We start from the raw sequence: 18,767 nt of genomic DNA, 5'->3' as shown, positions 1-18,767 counted from the left end.
AGACTCATGCAGACACGGGGAGAACATGCAAACTCCACACGGACAGTGTCCGAGGGCTGGGATCAAACCCGGGTCCTCGGCACCAAGAGGCAGCAGTGCCAACCACTGCACCATCGTGCTGCCCTAAAATGTTCTAAATTAGCCATGATGATATATTTATTTTATAAAAATCAGCAAGGTCTTAGCCCCCTCATGTTGCATTTTGCAGCACATCATCATGTCTCTCAGACACATCACAAGGCACACTTCACCTGGAATCACTTCAAAGTGTAGTGGACTATTGTTATGTAGATAAATGCAACAGTCATTGTGCATACATGGTTCAACAATATTGGGGCTATATTACTGGACTAGTAATCCAAAGGCTGTGTATTCTGAAACGAGTCTCCCAAAAGCCTTTTCATTACCTACAAAGCACAACCAGGAGTGGGATGAAATATTCTCCACTTTACTGGATGCCTGCAGCTCCATTAACACTCAGAAAAGCTCAATACCATCCAGGATAAAGTCAGCCTGCTCTCACTAAGAAAGAAAATCTAGGAAAGGCCTACAGGTCCCCTGTGGAAAGTTCCTATCTGCACCAGGAGTGATTGAGGACAACACACCTGACAAAGGTGATGAAAGTAGAGACCAATAACCCCTCACGCTGACATTATCTGTTTTTATTTCAGATTTCCAGCCTCTGCAGTATTTTGCTTTTATTTGCCTGATTTTTGGCTTGACTGATGGATGGTGCCACCTTGCCTCTTACTGAAGACTTGTCATCCAGTTATACTTTCCTTCTGCTGCCTTACCAATACAGCCATAGTAGTTGTGTAGCCTTTATCACCAAGTTATACCTTCACCTCTTCCCCTCTTCTCTGAGTAACTCAGCTTGTTTCACCTTCCCACCTCCTTTAAAATCCTAGCTATCTACCGAACCCCAATCACCCAAATGCCATCCAATTTTCTCCCTGAGATATCCTCCATCTTTCCTTCTCTCAATATTTTCACCATTCAGCTCTTCATTCTTCGTGATTTCAATCCTCTGTCTCAATTAATCTTGTCCTCTCTTCTCTGATTTTATTGGTCCTCCTAGCGTTCCTAATATCTTCTTCAATATTCACCATTAAAGGAGTTGGACTGCCTATTTCCTCTTCTTACTGCAGTGCTTCATCCCTTAGCTCACATAAATGCGATCTTATTTCTGCCTACTTCCATAGTCTGTGAACACTGAAACCCTCCTTCTATGGCAACTTTCCACAATAGGTGCAATTGAATGCCCAAATCTAGGAAAGGCCTACAGGTCCCCTGTGGAAAGTTCCTATCTGCACCAGGAGTGATTGAGGACAACACACCTGAGAAAGGTGACGAAAGTAGAGACTAACAACCCCTCGCGCTGACATTATTTTCACGTTCCTTATGGTCACGATCCTTGCAGACTTTGAGTATAAAGATTTGTTTCAGCATACAGGATCACCTTCCTCTAAGCATAAAATCAATCAAACCTACAGCATCCACGGGAGGCTGCATGTACTAACCTTGATCACAGGATCAAAAGTTGTCCAGAGTGCTGACCGGATAGTGAACTGTGGAACAGCAAAATGCCAGCTTTATCTCACTAACTGCTCTGTTACCCTAACTCTCCACAGAATGGAGTCATGGAGAGGGAGGGAAATGGAGGACAAACATTAACATTTGAAATTTATACAAATCATATTCTTGGCAAGTAGTTGAAACAAAGCCTTTTTCTTTAAATATGGCAAAAATTTAGCGTGATTATTCTTAAAATAAAATATTTACTCTGTAATAGTTCAATGAACATCTCCCATATTCTTTGATCATTAAAACAGTTGTAGATTCCAATCATGAGATATTTATAGCTCTTCTCCTCTTCTCTTTGATGAAGGTTCTCACATTTAGAATTGCAATTGTTTCCAACTGCCAGTGAAAGTTTAATCCAAAATGATTCAGGTTATAAGACGCAGGTTGAAGATGTAATCAGAGGAATAACTAAATTTATGGGGTGAATTCCTTAATCCCAGAGAGGTACATTTGGGAAGGAACATTTGATGGGAGCATGCACGGAAGGTCATATTCAACCTCTGCTTCTTTTGAGTGTTAGCAGTACCAGATAACCAAATGAATACGTATACCTCTTATAGTTGTAAGCTAACTGATTTCAGCCAGGATAGGAATTGTGACATAAAAGTTGGTATAAAAAGCCCACCTTTCCAACCTTGCCCCTCACCTGAGGTGTGGTGATCCTCAGGTTAATCACAACCAGTCAGCTCTCTATCAAAGGTGAAAGCAACCTATGGTCATCTTGGACTATGGCAACTTTACATAATACCCATGGTTGCTGATGCCAAACTACACTATCTTGAGGACCTTCCTTCTAAAGGTCTCTGTCTGCTGAGTTTATTTCCTTTGATTGGACAGCAGGTGTAATATCATCGGCAATCCCCCATGTCGCGATGACCCCCCCTTGTAGTTGGTTGGATTTAAGTGAGATATCAGCGTTGGTTATGGGTTCGCACAGGCTGCATGGTAGCACAATGGTTAGCACTGTTGCTTCAAGGCACCAGGGTCCCAGGTTTGATTCCCAGCTTGGGTCACTGTCTCCCCGTGTCTGCGTGGGTTTCCTCCCACAAGTCCCGAAAGATGTGAATTGGACATTCTGAATTCTCCCTCTGTGTGCCCGAACAGGCGCCGGAATGTGGTGACCAGGGGCTTTTCACAGTAACTTCATTGCAGTGTTAATGTGAGCCTACTTGTGACAATAATAAACATTATAATTATTAAGATGGCTTATGAGCCCTATTTTAGTCTTACAAGCTTTCACACGGTGAGGATATCGGTTGTTAGCCAATAAAGCTGGTGGTAGATTGTTGCCACTCTCCCTATCTCTTGCCATTCTCTCTCAGAGGCTGCCATTGACACCATTTTTGATGATGGATCAGCATTTTGCTAATGGTTGGACATCTCTTATGTTGATGTTATAGAGCAAATCTTCATGGAGACTTTGAGATCAGCTTTGAATATTTATTTTGTGCCTCTGTGCCAATGGGCTCCCTGATGTAGCTCTGAGTACAGCACCTGTTTGGCAGCTTTGAGTCAGACATTCTACTGACATGTCCTGTCCATCTCAACTGGTGTGAGATCATTGCCCCTATACTCGGCATATCTGCCTCTTGGATGATGCTTATGTTCTTTTGTCCTCCCACTTGCTTCGCAAGATGCTTCTCAGACAATGTTGATTATGTTGTTCTCGGGTTCTGATATAGTGCCGATATGTTTTCCAAGCTTCAGCGTCATTGAAAAGGCAATACAAGCCAGATGAACAGCACCTCATCTTCCAGCCTTCTGACTCAACATTATGTTCAACAACTTCAGATCATGAACTCTGTCCTTCTTTTTGAATGCTTCCTCCTAGCGTCAGTCTGTGGGCACGATTCAGCATTGGGTGCTCAGCCCGGCGCAGATCCGGGCACAACGGGTGAATTGATTGAGAGCCTGAAATCAGGCTCCATGCTGGGTGCCAGACCAACCACGAGTCACCCGAATCGCTCCGCCTAACATGTTCTGGATCTGCATATTCAAATGAGCCAATAGGCTCATTTAAATACCCGGACGCCGTATGAACCTGGCACCCGGGTGCACCTGCAAGACCATGAGAGGGCACCATTTAGCAATGATTTCCACAAACGGGGACCAGGCATGATGGTACCTCATGGGGGGGTCTTGCAGGCCATTTGAGATCCCTGGGTGGTGTGGGGACAGGGCAGAGTGGTACCCTTGCACTTCCCTGGCACCAGGCCACTATGGCAGTACTAGCCTAGCACCTGAGCAGCCATTATGCTGAAATACTTCCTCCTTGTCTAAATTAGAACAGTTCCAACAACACATATAAACCATGACAGCATCCAGGACAAAGCAGCCCTCTTGATCAGCCATCCTAAATACTATCTCCCTCCATCACCAAGGTACAGTGCATCAGCATGCACCTAAAGATGCACTGCAGTAACTTGCATGGCTCTTTCAAAAGCACCTTCCAACCTTTACCATCTAAACGGGCAAGGGCTTTGGAACACCACCACCTGCAAGGTGCACTACAAGCCACACACCATCCTGACTTAGAACAATATCACTATTCACTCTCCCGCGCCACTACCCTCACCCCCTCCCCTCCCTTCTGGAACAAGAATAGAGTCCCCCTCATTCTCACATTTCACTCTAACAGCCTCCGTATGCAAAGCATAACCCTCCGCCATTTTCGCCAACTCCAACGTGATGCCACCACCAAACACATCTTCCCTTCACTCCTGCAGAGACCGTTCCCTCTGGGATAATCTAGTTCACTCATCCATCATATCCAACACCTCTCCCATCACCCATGGGACCTTCCCATGTAACACCTGCCCCTTTACCTCAACCATGCTTAACATCCCAGGCCCAAAACACTTATTCCAGGTTAAGCAGCGTTTCACTTGCATCTCTTTCAATTTGGTCTGTTGAATTCACTGCTCCCAATGTGGTCTCTATATCGGAGAGACCAAAAGTGGATGGGTGATCGCTTTGCTGAGCACCTTCAGTCTGTGTGCATTCAGGGCCCTGACCTCCCCATTGCTTGCCATTTTAACACAAGACCCTGCTCCCATGCCCACACGTCTGTCCTTGGCCTGCTGCAATGTTCCAGTGAAGTTCAACGCATTCTGGAGGAACAGCGTCTCATCTTCCGGTTAGGCACGCTACAACTTTCCCGTCTCAACATCGAATTCAACAACTTCAGCTGATTAACTCTACCCCACCTTGATCCCTTTGTTTTCATTCCATTTCATTTTAACTGTCTTTTACCTTTTATTTCTTTCTTGTATTTCTTTACATATATTTCCCCCCACTCTTTCCCCCTATCTCATCCCCCTTTCCTTTTATCCCCTTTGCTTCCTCTTCCCCCCTTTTCTTATTTTACCTCTCCACCTATGTCTCCCCTCCCCCCACATCTACATCTGTCACAGTTTCCTCTCTGATTTCAGTCTCTCTGCTGTTTGGCCTTTCACACCTTTTATTCTCTCTGGGGGCTGCCATTATTTTTCCTTTGGTTTCTGTGGCTCTGACCCATCTTTCATTCTCTCACGCCACAGTATGAATATTTCCCACTTTCTCTGCCTTTTAGCTTTGACAAAGGGTCATCTGGACTCGGAACATTAGCTCTTTTCTCTCCTGACAGATGCTACCAGACCTGCTGTGATTTTCCAGCATTTTCTCTTTTGTTCACTGTTCACTCTCATCAAACTAATTTTGGTGTCTTTAGTAATATAAACAGTCAGTATGGTACAACTCGCAGATAAAAAATGTTTTCATTTCCATCCAGCAATTTCAAACAGAAAATTTAAAATATCGCTCGAGTGTTAGTTCTGATATATTTATCTAGTGAGTGCTGACCAAATGATTGTTTTGGGAAAAACTATTGGATGTTATTGTTACAATCTTGGCTGATACACCTGGACAAGTCAGAATCCAGGATGTAACTTGGCTGGATTGATCCTAACTTTAATTTTTTGTTTAGATACGAACGGCAAGTTCTTCCAGCTGTTCAAGCCAGCGGCATCTTCTGGTACCTCCACTGTGGGTTTCCCAGCAGCATGGGGTGGATTCAATGGGAAATCCTATTGACAGCAGCGGGACTGGAAGATCCCACTGCTGGCTACTGATGGGCTTTCCTGTTGCCGAGAAACAGGCCATGGGGAGGCCGGATAATCTCACCTACCCATGAACAGAGTCCCTTTCTTCACTTAAAAATTTTTTTTAAGTACCCTATTATTTTTTTTTCTAATTAAGAGGCAATTTAGCGTGGCCAATCCACCTACTCTGCCCATTTTTGGGTGTGGGGGTGAGACCCACACAGACACTGGGAGAATGTGCAATCTCCACACGGACGGTGACCCGGGGCCGGGATCGAACTCGGGTCCGCACCACCGTGAGGCAGCAGTGCGAACCACTGCGCCACCGTGTTGAGTCGCAGGACTGCCGATTAACTTGCAACAAAATAATAAAACATTTATTAAACAAGAAAACATTTTGCCCAAGATTGGCAGTCTTTGGGGTATCAGAACAGCCAGATCTCTTCTTGGGAAGGAGGGCGGACGCCCTTGCCTTTGCCTCTCTAATCACCGACCAGATAATCCTGCTATGTTGGCAGTCAGCAACACCACCCAAATCTGCTTCTGGCTGTCCAACCTATTGGAACTTCTCCAAATAGAGAAAATTAAGTTTGCCATCTGAGGGGGCTTCCACAAAAGGTGGGAGGCATTTACTTGGTCCTTCCAAGACTGGTTTGTAGCCAACAATTAAGAAGCCAAAGAACATGAGAGTAGCCACAACACAGCAAGGAAGGGGAAGTGGAAGGTGGGGCAGGGAGGCATGGAACCCAACCATGCCCAACAAAAGAAGCACGAGGAGCAGTATCACACCAACACAACAGGAGCAGGGTACAAGTACAGATGAGGGAAGAATGCAGAATAAATGACCAAGTTTGGGGGGGGGGGGTGGTTGAAGGGAAAGGATAAGATATATACAGGTTTACAAGGATAACACAAATTGCAAATTTAAGTTATACTCTAATTTTCGCGGTCAGACACACCACACTCTTAAATCAAGTTACAGGTACCAATCGATAATTGGTTAGCACTGTTGCCTCACAGCGCCAGCGACCTGGGTTCAATTCTGGCCTTCGGTTACTGGCTGAGTGGAGTTTGTACATTCTCCCCATGTCCGCGTGGGTTTCCTCCGGGTGCTCCGGTTTCCAACCAAAGTCCAAAGATGTGGAGATTCGACGGATTGGCCAAGCTAAATTGCCTCTTAGGATGGGGTTGCAAAAATAGGATGGGGGATTGGGCCCAGTTAGGGTGATCTTTCAGAGGGTCAGTGCATGTTTGATAGGCCAAATGGCCTCCTTCTGCACTGCAGGGATTCTATGATTCAATACAATTCCTGAAAATTTCTCAGCAACTCCCCAGATACTTGTCACATTGTGAGCAAACTGGTTTCACCAGATCTCTGGTTTCCACATGAGGGTTTCCAAATTCCGGTCTCAAAGTACATGCTTTGGAATCTTCTCCTACACAATGTTTTCCCTTGGAAACTTTCACAAAGGACCCACCTCTAGTATTTAAACCTCCTTTTGGTATTCCTCTGCTCTGGCTCACCACATGCATTCAAGATTCCACGCTACCTCCCAGCCATACCAACAGAGACCACTGCTTCACAGGCTATGTTATGGTATCACCAACATTTTGATTACTCCGGATATCTGGCTTCTCATTTGCCGATGTCTCCAGATCTGCAACTTGCAGCCCTGTCTTAAACTGGGAGCCTCTCTCTCTGTTCTTGACTTTATTGAAAAGAACTCTTTTTCCAGATTCCTGTTCTTTTTCTGTTCTTGGAACTCTCTTCTGTCCCATTCCCTGGTTTCTGCAACTTTCTGTTCTTTAACTTCTGGGACTTGTTTTCTGTCAATTTGGTTTGCCTTGCTTGTTCTGACAGTGCTCCTTGCTTCTGGGTTACCCGGTTCAAACTAACTCTTAAGTTCTTCTGCTTTTCAGTGTGAACCTCTGCTTAGTTTTCTGTACCCTGTGTTTGCTTTAGGAGTTGTAAAACCTTATTGCAAAGCAGGCAAAGACTAAAGTGAAACTAAAATTGAACCAAACTAAAGTTATTAACCCTTCCTTAGTATACAAATACAGGAACGCAAAATTAAGCTTACTTAAACTTATGGCCTATTTCTAATACTCACAATGTTAATAGAAATTACTTAAACTCTCTCTCTTTCCTAACATTGTAAAGTATTTTATAGTCCAGCAACAAGAAGTTTAAATAATACAATGCAATGTTCAGAACAAATACATGGGACATTTGCTATTTCAATAAAGAGGTTAATCTATTTAAAATAAACGTGTTAATAATAATCTTTATTAGTGTCCCAAGTAGGCTTACATTAACATTGCAATGAAAATCCCCTAGTCGCCACACTGCGGGTACACTGAGGGAGAATTCAGAATGTCCAATTCACCTGACAAAGTATCAGTGGTCGGAATGTAAATGTGTTCATGCATTTGTTACTAACCTCACACAATGTAATTTCAAATCTGAAGATACCATCGCTATTTATATGTTCAATTAGCAAGGGTAAATAGTGCTTGATTAAATTATTTTAAAAATAGATTAGTATTTTTATACATTAGGTTTACAGGTACCTTCATTCATACAGGAACATGGTGAATACTTAATAGACTTGTATGTACCTGTGAGAGAGGCTAAAAGTACATTGGATTTTCAGCAGACATTGGGGAACTCAGTTTGGCTTCAGCCTGGCAGCTGATACAAGAATCCATATGAGTCGACCAAAGTGCTCTTACTGAGTGAGATCACTGCCCTTGCCTGGGTCATGTTGTTCACCTTATCTTCTCAATTGGTTCACTTGCACTAGCATTCAAACAGCCAGACGAAAGAAAGCTCTTGAATTTATGTAGCACCTTATTGTGCCCTCAGGCTATTCCAAAATAATTTGTAACTGGTAGATTAGTTTTGAAGTCCAGTCACAGTTAACAACAGCAGCCAAATTGCTAATAGCACTGTCTCACAAGCAACACTAATGCATCATTCCCTATTGTCAGCCTGGATTATGTCCTCAAGTCAATAGCAAGGCAAGAATCTGCCAACTGTGCGAACCTGACATTTAAAAGAGGAGAAAATTATCTTGTGGCTCCCAGTGTGTGCCAACACATTTTTCATAACTAATCCATCTTTAACTCCCCTAACTCCTGAATCCCAGAACAAAAATATTCTTCTCTTTTCACTTTTTTCGCTGAAGAGAACATGAAGTTAGTTTAAATCACAGAGAGGCACAAACAAAGAAGGCCACTTGACCGAATTGGAAAGGGCCTACAATCCCACCATTCTAACAACTCCTGCCTCACTCTGCAACTTTCAACTGTTCAATGATTGTTTCTCCATTCACCACCCCATCGTGGATGAATCTATTGATAGGATGTCCGGCTGATCTTTTTTACTAAAACTTTATATTATGATTTTTAATTATAATATTTAAATTAAAGGGAAATTATTTCTTGTGCATCCTTTCATGTGGACTGGTGGCCCTCAAATACCTTGGGCACGTCCATAGGGGCTGTACAGCTTCCAATAACTTGGTTGGATAGTGATTTTTAACGTGTGAGTGTCAGCAAATAATGTGACCACAAATACCATCAACATCAATCATGCCTGAGTTCAATCACGCCTGCATCCGGAGTTCATATACATGCACCTTCCAGCACAGCCTCTCGAGATAGTGATCAGCTTTAGTCACAGTCACAGAAGAATGTTTCAGCTAGTTTAAGGCATTATTTGCCAAACAGATGCCTCAGAGAGAAAATTCAAGTAATTTAACTTTTAAAAACACCCTGGGATAGATTATTGGATGGCTGACCAGGGTATACGTCAGGTGGCTGTCCAATCGTACAGCCTGGTTCATTTTGGGAGCTGTTCCTCATCATCATCCTTCTGCCCAGTTGTGGCCACTATGTTGGGCAAACTAGAGGTTGATTCATCCAGAAGCACATTGGACCCAGGCAGAAAAGGTGAAGCTCACCTTATTCTCTGACGCCTAGAGGAATACTCCTGCTTCTTCAGGCCCATACAAATAACCTAAACTTTCCATTTTTGATCCTCTTTGGCAGCACTTCCCACTCAATAGACCTGATATACAATTAAATTGACCTCAAACAGGCCCAGCCTGTCAAATGTAAGCCATTTTTAATGTGATATCAGCCCAAGGGCAGCACGGTGGCGCCGTGGTTAGCACGGCTACCTCATGGCGATGAGGTCTCAGGTTCGATCCCGACCCTGGGTCACTGTCAGTGTGGAGTTGACACGTTCTCACCGTGTTAGCGAGAGTTTCGCTAGTACAATGCAAAGATGTGCAGAATAGGTAGATTGACCACGCTAAATTGCCCCTTAATTGGAAAAAGTAAATTGGGTGCTCTAAATTTTAAAAAAATATCAGCTCTTACAAATTTTCACAATTTTAAAAGGACTACCAACCTTTTTCTGTCTGATAATGCTAGTGAAGATTTCCCTCCCAAGTATGATTTGTTTAAATATCACTGATTGGCAGCCACTTTTGGACTCAGCAGTTATTTAAATTTATCAGTTCACGGTTAATTTTGTGAAGGCATTTATTTGCCTGCCTAGTTCAAATCAGACAGTTTGAGGCTTTCAAAGAAAAGTAGCACGGCCAAATAGCTTCCATAGATGGTGAGAAGAGAAAAGTTACTGCTGTGGAAGGGTATCACTTACATTGTGCTTTTACATAATTGTTATAAACTTTACTACATTTTTACTAGATGAAGAATAAGCTACACTTAATCACAAATGTAAAGCAGATGTTTTCTGACCCCTCCCATTGAAGCTTTAATATTCTTTCTAGAATGGCTTGCTCAAAATTGCACAAATTGCTCCATCTGTGGTCTGACCATCACCATCTATAAATTAATCCTGACTTCCCAATTCTCTCCAAAATCTCTGGTGCATCCTATATGAAGGACCTGGGCTACTTTGCTACATTAAGTACAAGCCACTATTGTTAAATGCGGTGATGCATCTTTGACTTTGTGATTTTTTCCAGGTGGCCATTCTAGTACAGTTCATGATTGAAAACTCTTATCGAATCTTTGGGAGTGGTCTGAATTCACTCTTCGAAGGATCAGATGTCCAGCGGGGAAATACTCAGGACTTACTCGGTTTGTAGTGTTTTCCTCACTAGTTTTTTTTATCGATACTTCTTGACTGATTCGCAAGAATAATATTTTGCCAGGTGGATTTATTATCTATAAAATGCTCGTGCATAGCTGTAAAAGTTCTGGCAGCAAGATTTGTAGATATATTTAGAATAATACTAATGACAGTCAAAGCTCATTAGTTCAATTGAGTTTTTTTATAAATGATATTCGGATAAACAGATCTGAGTTTGTTACACATGCACGTGCTCTTTGTTTCCTCTGCAGTTCTGCAATTGACCTCAAAATAAATCTCAACTGAGATTTATCATCACCATGTTATACCTGAATTTATTTTAGCCAGATAGTCATTTACAAAAGGATAAACTTTTCTGAGTTACCATGTAAATTATTTGTGCGTCATTTGGTAGAACCAGAGAAGGTATCAAGAAGGAACTTTGAGCCTAGAATGCTCATGGATAATAAACTTGTTCCTTCCCCCATTCTTCTTTGTCCTTGATGCAATGTGAAATAATGGGGTACATGTTAGTATCCGGTTTACTGGGAAGCAAAACATATGCAAAAGTATGCTGTGAGGTCCAAGGATTAATTTTTATTGATGCTCAGGTCTTTTGCTTTGGACGGGTGCTGGTGACATGGAGCGGAGGAATCTGGACCCAATAGCATGCCCAGGCTAATTCTTACCCCAGTGTTTCTTCAGTAGGTGCCGCCACCCCACCATCCTCCCTTCACCCCATCGCCTGCCCACCCTCCCTCACCAGTTGGTATATTCACCTGGGGGGGGAGCACATGAAATAGGACAGGTGACTGCATTCCCGCCCGCCCTCAAGCTGTCCCCCATAAACAGTGGGCAGGGAAGACATCAGCCAACTCTCCTTAGGCCTGCTGAGGTCCTTAACAGGCCAGTAAATGGCCATTTAAAGGCTTGTTTCCACTCTCGTTGCAATAATACTTGTGGCTGAGGAATGCAAAATGAAGGAGGCCAGTGTACATCTTCACCAACTCAGGCAAAATGGCAGGAAGGGGTGTGTGGCCCATCCTTTGTGACACAACCTTGGCCTCCAAAACTGGACCACCAAATCCCCCATCACCCCCTCCCTAGAGTCCCTGATCCCTCCCCACCCAGACTTGCTTTCAGTTCAGCATCCAGGTTTAGGACTGCTTGTAGCCTCAACAGTTGCCACTACGGGGTTCTGAAGCTCATGGGACTATCCAGCAACATTTGAGGGCAGGACTTCCTCTCCCCAAGGGGCAGAAACCTATAATCACCTCATTAATGTCACTCCCGGAGTAGTATTGTTGTGGGGCAGTCTTTTTTAAAGTTGGTTGGCTGATGATCAACTTTTCTGCAGAAAGGGGTGAGCAATATGCTCCCCTGTAAAATTCCTCCTCTAATTTCAAAGTCAGGGAGTCATTGGTTAAAGCTACATTCCAGTGATTTGAAGACATGATCCAGGTTGACATTTCAGTATAATAATGAGTGTTAGGCATTGTCCAAGGTGCCATCTTTCAGATGAAATGTTAAACTGAAGCCCAGCAACCCTCTCAGATGTACATAAAAAGCCTCATGGCAATATTCATAGGATAGCTCTAGCCGAGAGTGAGGTGACCCTGGCCATTATTTATCCTACAACCAACGTCATCAAAACAGATGCTGCTTCTGTGATTCCCCACATTACACTTCCTTGGTTGGACAAAATTTTAGGATGTTCTGAGCTCATGAGAGGCACCAGAAATGCAAGTCCTTTTCTTTCCATTTAGTTGGTTAAGTTGCTAATTGAAAGATTTTTTTTGCTCGCTTATATTGTAAATCTTCAGGCTGTCAAATTAGGTTTTGTCATGCTGCTAGTTCAGGATTTGTGGAAAGTCTAAGGTCCATAAATGACACACTTGACATCTCATAATGGGAAGGGAGCTAATGTGGGCATGTCATGCATGCACCATATACACCAGGAGGATTAGATCACAATGTCAATCAACTACTCCAGCTTTCTCTGACACACAGTTTTGAAAGGGGTTGCACAGGTCCTGTGAGCACCTGTACCGTTCACTCCTATAAAACAAAGAACAATACAGCAGAGGAACAGGCCCTTCGGCCCTTCAAGCCTGCACCAATCACGTGTCCGGTCTAGGCCTTCTATACCATGTCTGTTCATGACTCCCTGACTATGAAATTAGAGGAGGAATTTTACAGGGGAGCATATTGTTCATTCCGTCCTGTAGAAAAGTTGATCATCAGCCGACCAACTTTAAAAAAGACTGCCCTACAACAATGCTACTTATCTATCCAGATAAGTCTTAAAGGTCATTCACGTATCTGCCTCAACCACCTCACTTGGCAGTGCATTTCAGGCCACCAGCAGCCTCTGTGTAAAAAACACACATCTCCGCTGAACCTTTCCCCACTCACCTTGAACCTGTGCCCCCTTGTACTCGTCATCTCCGCCTGGGAAAAAGCCTCCAACTGTTCACCCTATCTATACACCTAATAATTTTATAAACTTCTATCAGGTCGCCCGTCAGCCTCCGTCTCCCTAGGAAGGAAAATCCCAGTTTATTCAATCTCTCCTCATAGCTAACCAATCACTGCCAACAGCACAGGCCCTGTGAACACCTGTACCAATCACTGCCAACAGCACAGGCCCTGTGAACACCTGTACCAATCACTGCCACCAGCACAGGTCCTGGGAACATCTGTACTAATCACTGGCAGCAGCACAGGTCCTGGGAACACCCGTACTAATCACTGACAGCAGCACAGGTCCTGGGAACACCCGTACTAATCACTGACAGCAGCACAGACCCTGTCAACACCCGTACTAATCACTGCTACCAGCACAGGCCCTGTGAACACCCGTACTAATCACTGGCAGCAGCACAGGCCCTGTGAACACCTGTACTAATCACTGACAGCAGCACAGGCCCTGTGAACACCTGTACTAATCACTGACAGCAGCACAGGCCCTGTGAACACCCGTACTAATCACTGACAGCAGCACAGGCCCTGTGAACACCCGTACTAATCACTGGCAGCAGCACAGGTCCTGGGAACACCCGTACTAATCACTGACAGCAGCACAGATCCTGTCAACACCCGTACTAATCACTGCTACCAGCACAGGCCCTGTGAACACCCGTACTAATCATTGACAGCAGCACAGGCCCATGGACACCTGTACTAATCATTGACAGCAGCACAGGCCCATGGACACCTGTACTAATCACTGACAGCAGTACAGGCCCTGTGAACACCTGTACTAATCACTGACAGCAGTACAGGTCCTGGGAACACCCGTACTAATCACTGACAGCAGCACATGCCCTTGAACACCTGTACTAATCACTGGCAACATCACAGGTCCTGTGAATATTTGTACTAATCACTGACAGCAGCACAGGCCCTGTGAACACCTGTACTAATCACTGACAACAGCACAGGCCCGTGAGCACCTGTACTAATCACTGACAGCAGCACAGGCCCATGAACACCTGTACTAATCACTGACAGCAGCACAGGCCCATGAACACCTGTACTAATCACTGACAGCAGCACAGGCCCATGAACACCTGTACTAATCACTGACAGCAGCATAGGTACTGTGAACACCTGTACTAATCACTGACAGCAGCACAGGCCCTGTGAACACCTGTACTAATCACTGACAGCAGTACAGGTCCTGGGAACACCCGTACTAATCACTGACAGCAGCACAGGCCCTTGAACACCTGTACTAATCACTGACAGCAGTACAGGCCCATGAACACCTGTACTAATCACTGACAGCAGCACAGGCCCTGTGAACACCTGTACTAATCACTGACAGCAGCACAGGCCCTGTGAACACCTGTACTAATCACTGACAGCAGTACAGGCCCATGAACACCTGTACTAATCACTGACAGCAGCACAGGCCCTGTGAACACCTGTACTAATCACTGACAGCAGTACAGGCCCTGTGAACACCTGTACTAATCACTGCTACCAGCACAGGCCCTGTGAACACCTGTACTAATCACTGACAGCAGCACAGGCCCTGTGAACACCTGTACTAATCACTGACAGCAGCACAGGCCCTGTGAACACCTGTACTAATCACTGACAGAAGCACAAGTCCTGTGAACACCTGTACTAATCTCTGGCAGCAGCACAGGTCCTGTGAACACCCGTACTAATCACTGACAGCAGCGCACACCCTTGAACACCTGTACTAATCACTGACAGCAGCACAGGCCCGTGAACACCTGTACTAATCACTGACAGCAGCGCACACCCTTGAACACCTGTACTAATCACTGACAACAGCACAGGCCCGTGAACACCTGTACTAATCACTGACAGCAGCACAGGTCCTGTGAACACCCGTACTAATCACTGACAGCAGCACACGCCCATGAACACCTGTACTAATCACTGGCAGCAGCACAGGTCCTGTGAACACTTGTACTAATCGCTGCCAACAGCACAGGTCCTGTGAACACCTGTACTAATCATTGACAGCAGCACAGGCCCTTGAACACCTGTACTAATCACTCACAGCAGCATAGGTACTGTGAACACCTGTACTAATCACTGACAGCAATACAGGCCCTTGAACACCTGTACTAATCACTCACAGCAGCATAGGTACTGTGAACACCTGTACCAATTGCTCCCAGCTTCACAGGTCCATGAACACCTGCACTAATTACTGCCAGCAGCACAGGACATCTGAACACCTGTACCAATTACTCCCAGCTGAACAACTGTAATGCACGAGGGACCCCTTACTGAGAGCAAATGATCTTTTAGCACCTGGCATTTGTCCCTCAAGATCTGGACATGTCTATTCTTTTAATTAGTTAACCCTACGTACAACAATAGTCTAATGGGTAAAGGCCTTGTCCAACTAAACTATAGGGCCTAGAAGTCCAAATGATGATCTGAAATTGCTGATATCTGTCAGGGTGACTATAAAGAAGCCAAAGTGCTGTTGTACCATGAAAAAACTAAAATCAGCCAGGGGTTTTGCTATAATTAACTATATTTCGTCTGTGGCTCTAACGGGTGAGTGGGCTATTCCTGCCATTTCTCCCATTCAATACTCTCCTGCACTTTTTTTCAAAATTTGAGTTTATTAACAGAGATTGAACTTGTAATTTTTTTTTAAAGTTGGGATCAATTTTGTTACTTCTTAATAAGTGGAAAAAAAGCAGTAAAAATGTTTCTGGAAATATGTTCGAATATGTCCTGCTTCAAACTGGAAAGATTGCAAATGGGGACAAATTTTGGTATGGCTATGATGACCATGGCTGCTGAATAGCCTACTCTATTTCACTGCCTACATCACATACATGACCGACCATATGTCTCTTCGAGCATCTGAGGGACAATGTTGCAGTGAGGGTCAGCGCCTTCAGATGAGAGCATATGAAATCCATGTTGAAAACTTATAACATTCTGATCGTTCTTTCAATGTTACTTTTGCAGATGTGGACTTGCTGCAGCCACGGTACTCTCCTGAGAACATGGATTCAGCATTGTCCGATCAAAAGAGGCAAAAAGTTCAAAAGGACAAGCAAAGTAATTCCATCTTCATCAGCCTGAATGAATCTGGACTGCACACGGCTGAAGAATCCAAGGACATTTGGAGCCAACCGAACTTGTTCAATGAAGAAGTTTCATGTACAAACGTCCTAGAGAAGAGTGACAGTGAAGACCTCTGCGAGTTGGAAAATGAGTCTTTATATTCCTGCTCCTCCGTCTCTTCACTTGCAGCAATCCAGAGCATTGATTCAGCACGAGACCGTTGCTCATCCGAGCCGAGTGTTTGCCTGTCACACCAGCTGGCCCTGTCTCATGAGCCAGTGGCCCGCCAGTCGAGCTGTGATGCAGCCATGACGCACGGCCACATTGATTATTTGCAACAGCTGAAAAGGCTTCAGATTGAAAGTCAGAAGCTACTGGATGATGGGAAAGTCCCGGGTTGTAATAAACCAAGATATACTTATTGGAGGTCTCCTCAGATTAATACCAAGCTGAAACAGCCTAATCCACATAGAATGAATCTGTCAACAAGGTCAAGTCTGTCAAGCTTGTCCTCTCCCACCATGTCACCCTCAGGGTCTTCACTAAGTTCAATAGATAGTGCCTTCTCTTATTCCGACTCATCAGTGTTTGGTCGCAGTGACAGTTTGCACTTTGGAAATTCTGGGAAAAGCCAGATATCCTCACCTTGCACCTCTAATATACTTCCTTGCAAATTATCTGGGTCATCACCATCTTCAGTGGCTTATTGTCTTGATGATTTGGATTGGTACAATGAGGAAACAGAAAAAGAGGGAGACTTGGACTGTGAGAGTGATGGAGAGGATTCGGCCCGAATACCAATGGAGCGCGTGTCTCATTCAAAATGTCAAAGGTCTGAGGATGATGAAAATTCTGTAAAGGACGTTGAATGTTTTACAAGTACAGCCTGTATCGAACATGATGAACTTGGGACAAATTGTGTCCAAAATGATACAGAGGAATTGAACAGAGAAAGTAATCAGGAAAGAAGGAATAGGTTCAATTTTCCCAATACAACACAATTTGTCACATTACCTGAGGAGCCCACTGTAGTGCCTTCTTTTAGTAAGAATGTTAAGCGCACTAAAATAACATTCTACATGGCACCCGGTAAGCTGTTAACTTTACAACATATGGGTCAGGAGAGACAGGACCCTGAAGTTGGCAATGCCTCACAAGATAAGAATAGTCATTACTGTGTATTGCCCCCCAGTAAAGGAAATACAAGACCATCAGGGCAAACCTTAAAGGTTCACATCCCGCAAACTGTGTTTTATGGACAGGACTCTCCCTTGGTTCTCCAATCTGTTACACGAAGACAGATCTTTGATGGATCCAAGGCATCACAACAAAAAATTATACCTGGGGATATTTTAACAAGAACTTCTTCCAGAGACTCTCCTTCACAGAGCGATAAGCAGTTATTTGATGGCTCAACTCAGCCTGTAACTCCTCAGCAATGTAGCAATAACACTAGTAATAAAAGGCACACTATTCAATTTATTTTACCGCCCTCTGTTAAAACCACTGTTAAGGACTACTTCCGTCACAACGAGGCCAAACACTGCTTCAGAGACGCTAAAATAGTGGAGAGTGAGCTAATTAGGAGAAGACAAGAGTGGCAAAGCAGACGGTGCACTGATTCACAATTGGAAGACTTTGAAAATATTATTTTTGCAGATGAATCTTATGTCTAAATATGTTACCTACTGTTATTTTTATGTTATTTTTCTCACACATTTTTAAACAAAGGCAGCCCTCCATAATTTGCTACTGATAAAACTAGTTCCTGCATAAAAGACTATCTGGTCATATATACGTATGTTGAGCACCAGCACTATTACCATAGCTTAGAAGTTACTACTTTAGAAATTGGCAAACTCCTAAATGTATAGAATCATTAGTTACAACATAGATGGTGAACATTCAGCCCATCAAATTGGTGCCAACTCTTTGAAAAAGTAACTTAACTTGTTCCATTCTCTTGGCTTTTCACTGTTGTCATGTAGATATTTCCCTTCAGGTGCTTGTCCAATTCCCTCTCAAAAACTAAGATTGATTCCATCTCCAACAGACTTTTGTGCAGTGCATTCCAAATTGTAAAGAGTTGATGCATAGTTTTTCCTCATGTCACTTTTTGTTCTTTTGCCAATATATGTTCTCTGGTTCTCAGTCCTCTCACCAATTTCTCCCTACCTACTCTATACAGACCCCTCATGATTTTGAATAACTTTATCAAATCTCCTCTCAACCTTCTCTGCTGGAAGGAGAACAACTCCAGCTTATCCAATCTATCCACATTACTGAAAGCCCTCATCCCTGGAGTTATTCTCGTAAATCTTTAATGAACCAACTTTGAGGCCTTCAAATCCTTTCTGAAGTGTGGTACCCAGGATTGATTACAATACTCCAGGCTGAGGATGAAGTGGTGTTTTATTAAGGTTCAC

At 43.9% G+C, this 18,767-nt stretch overlaps 1 protein-coding gene across 2 annotated transcripts in view; it reads left to right on the top strand.

Annotated features, from left to right (window-relative positions):
• Positions 1 to 18,526, top strand: part of arhgap20b (Rho GTPase activating protein 20b) — a 135,020-nt gene extending 116,494 nt beyond the window's left edge. The window contains exons 14-15 of one of the 2 annotated variants that reach the window (XM_038775918.1): positions 10,664 to 10,778; positions 16,243 to 18,526. In XM_038775918.1, the coding sequence (XP_038631846.1) occupies positions 10,664 to 10,778; positions 16,243 to 18,017 (1,890 nt within the window). In that variant the 3' untranslated portion in view covers positions 18,018 to 18,526. The remainder of the gene's footprint in view (positions 1 to 10,663; positions 10,779 to 16,242) is intronic. The other variant, XM_038775919.1, reaches the window with a different exon arrangement.
• The last annotated feature ends 241 nt before the right edge of the window (positions 18,527 to 18,767 follow it).

This window comes from Scyliorhinus canicula, chromosome 17, assembly GCF_902713615.1.
Source record: "Scyliorhinus canicula chromosome 17, sScyCan1.1, whole genome shotgun sequence".
In the NCBI taxonomy this organism is placed as follows: domain Eukaryota; kingdom Metazoa; phylum Chordata; class Chondrichthyes; order Carcharhiniformes; family Scyliorhinidae; genus Scyliorhinus; species Scyliorhinus canicula.
Note: the sequence above shows the minus strand (reverse complement) of the source record. Positions and strands in the feature narration are given on the sequence as shown.